The 9,235-nt window shown below is 39.0% G+C and overlaps 1 protein-coding gene across 1 annotated transcript in view; it reads right to left on the reverse strand.

Moving 5' to 3' along the window:
- Positions 1-1,113: 1,113 nt before the first annotated feature.
- LOC109960402 (equilibrative nucleoside transporter 1) overlaps positions 1,114-9,235 on the reverse strand; it is a 21,682-nt gene continuing 13,560 nt past the window's right edge. Inside the window, exons 6-13 of the mRNA XM_020600482.1 lie at positions 8,673-8,807; positions 6,799-6,896; positions 6,390-6,471; positions 6,152-6,237; positions 4,985-5,093; positions 4,206-4,291; positions 3,104-3,303; positions 1,114-2,678 (exon numbers count right to left, since the gene is read on the reverse strand). Coding sequence (XP_020456138.1) covers positions 2,567-2,678; positions 3,104-3,303; positions 4,206-4,291; positions 4,985-5,093; positions 6,152-6,237; positions 6,390-6,471; positions 6,799-6,896; positions 8,673-8,807 — 908 coding nt within the window. The 3' untranslated portion in view covers positions 1,114-2,566. The remainder of the gene's footprint in view (positions 2,679-3,103; positions 3,304-4,205; positions 4,292-4,984; positions 5,094-6,151; positions 6,238-6,389; positions 6,472-6,798; positions 6,897-8,672; positions 8,808-9,235) is intronic.

The raw sequence follows: 9,235 nt of genomic DNA on the forward strand, positions 1-9,235 counted from the left end.
ATTTCTTCTATTGGTTTAAGGAACATAGAATGCTGATTTTTTTCAATAAAATTAGCAATAGTGCCATAGGACACATCATTGTCACAAATATTCTTTGCTAATTCAGGCCCCACATTAACAAAGAAGTCATTGAATTTATTTACTATATCCTCCATTTTATTAACCATCTTATCACCATCCAAAAAATAGTGAGGATAATTGTCCTTACCATGATTATTTCTGATGACCCTATTTAATATATTCCAAATACCTCTCATATTATTTTTATTATTATCTAATAATTGATTATAATATTGTTTCTTACAAGTCCTCAATATATTAATCAATCTATTCTTATATTTCTTATATTTTAGTTCAGCTTCCTTTGTTCTATATTTCACCAATTCTCTATAATAGAAAATTCTTTTTTTTGTCATCCATGGTTTTGCCTCCAGATTGTTCTTTATTTTAATCAATTTATTTGGGCAGTTTTTATCACACAGCTTTTTGAATGTAACTAAAAATTGCTCATAAGCTTTATCCAGATCATCTTCTCTATAAATCAATTCCCAGTTCTGTCTCAAAAGGTCCTCTTTAAATAACCTTTTAGTTTCATCATTAATCAACCTTGTGTAAACATGTGTAGTCTTTATTTTTTTTCCCTTAAGGTGGCAATCGTAAATTAAAAATACTGGTAAGTGATCACTAATGTCGTTGATCAAGAGTCCACTTACTATATTGTTATCTATAACATTTGTAAATATATTGTCAATCAACGTTGCACTATCTTAACCGTTAAAGCGAGTTGCTGCTGAAGGATTTCCGCGTCTCCTTGACTGATTGTTTTGAAGAAGCCCTGTGAAATGCTTTTATTTACAGAGCTGATTCTCTTCACCATTAATCTACCAAGATCTAATCAAGGTCAGAACTCTGGCGGACCATTTTACGCCCCTGTTATAGTGGATTCCAGGAGAGACGAGGAAAAAACAACCTTCAAAACATTTAAGCCTCCAGCAGAAGCATCATTTTGAGTTGAGACTTCTCTACCACTGGAATTAACTAAATGACTGTTGACCTAATGTGTGTAATGGTTGGCATTGTGTTACCATAAACGACCAGAAGGAGGAGCCAAACTCTTAAAAATACTCTTTTATTTTGTCACACGTTTGAAGCTGTAATTGGCCATGCCAGGCTCCCATACCAGCCAAAATACAAAGTACAGAAAAACAACCAGGCAGTTAGGATGTATACAACTGGTATTATGAATATAATCACATACAACTAAAACAGACTAAACAGAATAATGCTTCAAAATACCATAAAAATGCAAATAAAAAAATATACTGACAAGCAGAAGGCCTCTTATCCTCATTCATCAAAACAAAACTAACAAGAGTTTAAAAACATAATAAAAACTACTTAAGGCATAAAACTTATCTTCATCAACATATCTGATGTGGCACAGACTCAAGATTTAAAGTCTACTAATCTCACTCACAATGGCACAAGTTTTTGCTGTGTTCAAAAGATGTCATGTTTTATAGCAAAAATATTCACACGCGGGCTGAAAATAAATGTAACTTGATTACATTTGATGAATCAAGAGGATGTCCTCAGGTCAAACAGTTTCTTACACAATTTACTGATTTGTTATGAGGACATTTACAAAGTCAAATGCGCTGAGTGGACGCTGAAAAAACGTGGGAGTGAAGCAGCAGTTTAAATGATGCACACGACATGTCTGATGGGTCATTACCCCGTCGTTTTTCCATGTTGTCTTTGTGTATTTGGTTTGATCAATTAAAAAGCTGCAACAGTCCAGAGAGATGTTTCACTCATGTGCAAATGTCATTTAAAAAAAGTCAGGATGAGAGTCACACTTTACAAAGTGACTTGCCAAATGCAGGTATCTAAGAGCCTCAAGTTTTACTAACACACTGTTCTAACCTCATTTTTTTCAGAATACGAGTGCTTCAAAAATACTGAAAGAAATTCATAATGATGCAACTTGGTTTTAACTTCATCAATACAATACCATTTGATCACTATTCTGTTGAGCTGCGGCAACAGAATGTTGTATGAGCGAAGCTCCAGGTCACTATGTGCGCAGGGCGTCGTCATTAACACTGCCTAGTTCAAGATCCGGCTGTTTTGTATGGGTAAAAATTTTGAATATGCCTGCTGAATTTCTGCTGTCTCCCAGATGACAAGCTCACCACAACAGATTTTTTTGTTTGTTTTGCTTCGCTCACTGTCAGAGGAACAGCCTCTTTTATCAGAGGAGAATGTTCCCCAGAAACAGGAGGACCTCACACAGGTTCACACACTGTGCTGTTGGTGTTTGAAAGAAATAAAACGTTCAGTAACATATTTCAGCTTATACTGTTGCCATGGTGGCTGAATGAGATCTCTTGCTGTCCACATCAGAAGACTGAGGATCTCTAGCCTTCTGCTCTGCTGTGCTGCCTCCACTCAGTCGGACGTCGTAGAGGAGCTCTGCGACTGCAGTTTTAGAAAGGTTCTCCTGTTGAGGGTCATGATGGTGGGGTGGGTCTACTCTACATTACTGGAGGTTCTGCAGGGGATGTTATATCATGGCCCGGAATGCAAATGACAATGCAGCGCCCAGCGCCAAGCCGACCGACAGGAAGAAGGGCATGATGGCCCCCGCTGTCTCTGCCTCATGCGGCTGCACCTTCCTGTACAGAGATTCAACATTCATTAGGAACGAGTGGTTCACCATTAACACAGTGATATTTGTGGCAAAGTACAAATAATGCATGACTTAAAGAAATCATGGAACAAGTTGAGAAATGCGCTTATTCACTTTCTTTGAAAGAGATGAAGAGACGTCGTCTCTGGTATTTATGGTTTTTAACATTTTTCAATCTCTTTTCGTTCTCAGAATTGTAGCATTCAACTGCAACCAAACCTGACAAGGCTCCCCCCTGGAGCCCAAAAAGACTTAACACAGCCATGTATGCAGCAGTACTCCACAAGACCTTTAGGCAGATTTTATGTGCAAAATTTATGATGTTCTACATTTTCATAGACATGAGTGGTCTTGGTCTCTAGGACTAAGACTAGCCGATAGTGTACGCTTTCCTGTGTGTGCGATTCTTACTTGGGTCCAAAGCACATGCAGAGACTGGCCAGGTATCCGTTGGAGAAGGAGAAGAAGATCATGAAGACGATGTACCAGGCGTCGTGGAGAAATGGCACAGGGAGGTAGTGACGAGGCTGCACGTTACACAGCATGAAGAGGGGGATAAAGATGACTCGCAGACCCACCAGGACAGGAAGCCAGATACTGTCTTTACCCGGCTACAGAGAGAGAGAGAGAAACAGGGGTCCATCAACCACAGGCACAGACAAGAACTCCCAACTTCAATTCATAACTATACTGTAACATATGTTTTGGGTGTTTTTCACAGACACCAGCAACAAAGTTTCTCTGGAGACATTTAAGGGCTGTAAACTCAATTTTATATGTAAGATTTTTGAGTATATGATTTTGAACGTATGGCATTGCAAACTAATTTCTTAACATTATTCATTTCATCTATTTAACAGATGATGCTAGCAAACTTATATGAAAGCTAGCGGGAGAAAGAAACCATCAGGGGAAACTGTGAGGATCCTGATCAGTGTTGTCTTATGATGATAAACAAACTCGCATGGTCAGGGAGCAAGAGCCAACATTCCAGTGCAGGTCTGACTACGTTAAGTAGCTGTACTGAGTTTGCATAATGTGAATTAATTAAATTTGACAGTTTCCTATGGATTTCAGGAAATTAGATGCATATTAATTTGGTATTTTCTATAGGTTTTAAGAGAGATTATTTGATATTGTGTCAGCTGTTATGAACAGCTAACATTTGACAGATAAAAGCTGTTTTTCCATCTGCTGCACTATTAATTATTTGTGGAACATCCAAGTACAACATTATGATTGTGTCCCTGGAAAGACTGAAAATCTACGCTGGTGTCCCTGTTTCTCTATGACAGATAGCTTTTCTCTCCACCTTCCAAGTGTGGTTGTTTGCAACACTGTGAACAATTTTATTTTCTGATGTGGTTGGACAGCACAACTACTGGCCCTTATTCTCATGACGTCAGCTAACCTACGCACAGCTAACCTACGCACAGCTAACCTCCAGAGCAGGTTACAAACACTGAGCCCTGTTGGTGAAGTGTCTCATTTGTGTTAGAGTATTGATACTGACCCACATACAGATGGCTGTCAGACTCCTGCCAGCCCAGTCCATCACGTTGAAAAGCAGGAAACATGACACAGGGATGAAATAAGTTTCTGAAATGGGAGAAAAGAAGCAAGCTATTGTTAACAACAAGAACAAGACTGCAGATGTCTTTACATGAAAGGAAACTACGCTTGTATCAAAAACCTCTGTGGGCTTGAAATGCGAAGCTGAAAGTTTGTTCTTTGTGGAGTACAGCAGCTGCGGCCATCTTGGATTTACAGCAGGAACTACAGATTCCAGTTGTGACCCATAGTCCCAGCACCAAAAGTATCAAAAGATCCTGAGCAACTGACTTTGGGTCGTGTGAATCTAAACATCTACAGTGGTGTGAAAAAGTGTTTGCCCCCTTACTGATTTCACTTATAGCTATATAGTTTTGGATTTTGTTTTCCCTTAATAATAAAAACCTTCATTTAAAAACTGCATGATGTGTTTACTTGTTATCTTTGACTAATATTTAAATTTGTTTGATAATCTGAAACATTAAAGTGTGACAAACATGCAAAAAGATAAATCAGTAAGGGGGCAAACACTTTTTCACACCACTGTAGATGTTCCATGTGAGCACCTTTTCAGAGCTACAATACACTGTAAGCGCACAGACATTTTAGCAAGAGGCAAGTCGTCCTTTAAGGAAATACTATATGTGCTTAAAGGATTAAAATGAACTTTTAAAAACTGGGCTTTCATATTAATAAAACCTTGTCCATAGCATTTTCAATTTAAACAAGAAACAGACTCACCCCAGGAGCTTCCATCTGATACTGTGGATTTGACTTCAACGGTCACAGCTGGGAATATTCCTATGGTGACGGTGAAGATGAAGCACACTGACAGAGCCATCACCCAGATCTGACGGACAGCAGAAGAGAAGCATTATATTAGTGAATCAGTTTAATCTGTCATAGAGGTGGAAGCTGAAAAATGCATACAAGAGGTGATCTGAATGGAACGTTATCTCTGACTAGTGATGGCGTGGCAGGCAGTACATCTACAGTTATAACTGGTTAATCTAATATCTGGAACAAATGATAGAGACGTCTTGCTTCTGTAACTGTTAGTTTTTCTAACTGAAACAAAGACTTTTGGTAGCTTAAAGGTAGCACCGGTGATTCTTTTCAGAAGCATTTTTTTTGTTACGCGTCTTGAAATGACTTTTTCATCCCAATGGCAATGAAAACATTAAATGCACTGACGACATAAAGAATCCGTCATCAGCAGCAGACCTGAAAAAAGCCTGACCAATAATTTTACTCGGCACGAGCAAAACCACTGTTGGCCTACCTGCCTGTCAACCTATTTCCTACTTGTACGCACCGTCCTTGCACGAGCTGAGAATCTCCCACAAGGTGTTACAGGCAGATGTGCTGCTGCTCTGTTTACAGCTAAAGCTAACAAGCTATGGCAGCTTTCGTTCGCATACGGAGACTTGTTACAGGCCAGGCCTGTCCCTTTAAGAGATATAGCCTTATAGGTAATGCTGTTATTGTTGCCAGAAGTTGCAACCTGCATGTGGAATGAGAGTGAAAAGACTGCTGCATGGAACAGACTCCGTTTACGTGCACCCACAGGTGGGGAAAATACCAACAGTAGTCAACTCTAAGTATATAGACTATGGTTTGTTTTGTTCAGGAGATGATGGTTATTTTCCTGAGGTCTGTAAGTAGTAGTCAAGCAGTGCACATTGCAGTGCGCATTGTGTTTTAGAGAGAAGTCAGAATGAAAGGGTGAGACTTCTTCAGTTGTCTACTTTCAAAATTGAGCTTCCTCTTGCTGGATTTTCCAGGATTACCAACCCTACCATTAAAATCTGTCATGATTTATAAAGCAGAACCTGATCACCACACACGTGTTGGCATTCATTCATCGTGTTGTGTCATTTGTTTCACTGTGAGAAAGTCATCATTCACCTGTTTGAAGATGTTAATCACAGACACGCTGGGTTTGGCTTCATCCTCCGTCAGACTCACCACCGGCCGCTTCTCTGCTGGACTTTCTGAGAACCAGACAAACAAACAGCTCTCTATCATTATGCTGGTCCACCAATACATTTTGTCTGAGGTCAACCTACAACACTGACATGTGTCCACAGCTCCAATTTCTACAAGTACAACCTGAATATCTGAGCAGTTCTCTGAGCCTATTTACCTTTTTTGAGTAGGTCCATCTTGTTCTCCTCATCAGCAGTGTGTCTGGATCTGTTACTCTCCATGTAGTACTGGAAAAACTCCTGTTGACAGAGACAGACTTAATAAAGCATACAGAGAGGACAGCATGCTTCCTGAGATGCTGTATATTCTCAGTGGCAGATATATTTACTGTCCGCTCATACTGTTGAGTCTGGACTGAATACAACTAATAACTTCTCTAAAAGCACTCAGCACCTATCTTTAACTTTACAGAGTTTTCTAAAAGGTATACGTTAATAAAACCAAAAGGGAATGAGAAGAGAATTTGAAAGTGGCTGTAAAAAAATCAAAACATCACAACAAAATACTACAAAAAAGGTGCCTCTGTAAAACAGTGTTTAGTTTAGAGTGTATACGGTCTTATTTACCATCCTGGGCAGAGTGAGGTAGGACATTATAGCCAGTAGAATAACAACACAGGCTGTGATGAAGTAGCCAAAAGCACTGTCCTGCAGGGCCGATCCAGCTGCAGGCCAAACACAAACACACAATCAATAGTGGTTTTAAGACTGTACCCATCAGTTATTCTTGTGTTCCACACCTTCAGGTAAATATCCTGTGAGGTTTCTTTGGGTCAGTACTACTCTTTTCAATTTCACTTCTGATCCAACTGTTGACTATAACATTTTACTAGCCTGAAACTAGTGATTATTTTCATTATCAATTAATCTGCTAATTGTATTGTCAGTTAATCAACTTCAACAAATTGCTTGTTTTCTCCAAACAACACCAACAAAACCAGATCAAAAATAAGTGTACTACTGAGTAAAGAAGAAAATTCAGCAAAATTAAGAAACTGGGACTAACAAATGTTTGTCCTTTTCCCTGATAAATAACCTAAATGATTCATTCATCAAAATTTTTACTGTAGCGAGGCCTGTGCAGTGAGCTTACTGTGGCATGTCGACTACAAACATGAACACAGTAGTGATCTAGTGCATGAAGAACTTGGCAGTTATGGACATCCCTTGGACCCCCTTCAGCTCTCCAAGACTCCTCCATTAGCAATAATTTATTTATAAAGCTATTCTTGGCCTTTTACTGGCTTATTTGTGTAATGGTATGAAAAGTACAGTTGGGAGTTCTTATAAGAGCATAAGATAACAGAACATATTAATACCAACTGTACCAAAGGTTAAAACTGCATTTGGTAAGCAAGCCTGTTTTATACAGCTCTTCATACATGTAACTCTTTGCAAAAGGAGCTAAAATTGCATTCATTAGTTTCTTTGGGTAGATTTAAAGCTTTGCTGAATGGAGTCAGTGGTTCGACAAGTACTCGCCACTGTCAGGGTGTTTCTTAATTCTGTTTGTTTTACTGCTTTAAACTAGCATATCTGACTGTGTTTTTACAGGTTTTCATGTATTTTTATTATCAGCTACATGACTAATGAGAGTGTGTTATGGATTTATTTGTATTGTTTGTACCCGTGTTGTTTGCCATGACTCATAGTCACATGAAAGCCAAGTTAACAAGCTGTATTTCTTGGTGACTGGTTGATCTAAGGCCTAAGAACTTAGCTGCATAAATGGGCTGAGACATGTCTTTAAGAGTAAACTCTCAAAGCCAAACCTGAAACAATCCTGAGTGCTGCTTGTGTATTCTTAAAAAAATGTCTAAGTCCAGCCAGAAAATGTTTGAACACTTGGCTGACTTTTTACAAAAACAAAACTGATTCTGGATTAGCAGTGGTTGGCTTTGTGTAATTATGTGTGTGTGTTGATGTCATTTGTTCTGCATGTTTGAAAGAATAAAGAAAGAAGAGAAACAAAATTCATCACTGAACACATTTTATAAGGAGTTATATTTATGTGTGAATGTGAGTAGTTCAAATGACAAACTGTACAATATGAGAAGTCGTATTCCTGAAAGAACAGAGTAGTTTTGATTCTTTCAACTTGTCTACAATCAGCACTAAGAAGTTACAGTGCCTACAGATATTATGTGATAGACCAACACAAAGTATCGCATAATTGTGAAGTGGAAGGAAAATGATGCTTCCACTTCACAATTATGCGATATTTTGTGTTGGTCTATCACACAAAATCCCAATAAAATACATTTACGTTTGTGGCTGTAATGTGACAAAATCTGGAAAAATTCAAGGGGTGTGAATACTTTTGCAAGACACTGTATATAGAGGTCTGTTGTGCTGTAAGGTGTTTTGTTATTTGTCCACCACCTGTCTATCTATGATAGCTGTAAGAAGAGGTGTATACGTGCTTTGTGTGTGTGACATACAGGCCAGCGCGCAGATCATGGAGAAAGCAGCGAAGGCGCCGGCCAGCCCCTGTCCGCTCATGATGGGAGTGGTGTAGGACACAGGCAGCATCCCCGCCAGCCCGAACAGACTGCCCTGAAGAATCGCCCCGAACGCTGGGGACAAGACAAGGATGTGTAATACTTTGTGTACTTTGAAGACTCACTGTGACACAGAAAAGATAAACACATTGTTCCAGCAACAGAAACAGGGGCCACAATAATTAGATCCTGAAGTAAGACCTCCAGCATGAGGCAAAGTAAATGTTTTACACAGCTGTTGTATAAACACTGTTTTCTTTATTTCACTTCACACTAAATTGAAGCCAATAATGTCTTGTCAAACAAACTTTCACCACACTAATGGATTACAACAAGGTTGGAACTTAATTAGATGCAGAAATCTTAAAAACATGTCCGATATTAAAGTCTTCGACATCATGACATCCTCCCCTCTACATCAACTACAATGGCCTGTTTGTGACTAGGACCTGGGGGGTCAGGAATAGTCTGACAGTTCAAGGGAAGGAGGTGTGCTTATTCCT

Source organism: Monopterus albus, unplaced genomic scaffold, assembly GCF_001952655.1.
Source record: "Monopterus albus unplaced genomic scaffold, M_albus_1.0 scaffold3.1, whole genome shotgun sequence".
Taxonomy (NCBI): Eukaryota; Metazoa; Chordata; class Actinopteri; order Synbranchiformes; family Synbranchidae; genus Monopterus; species Monopterus albus.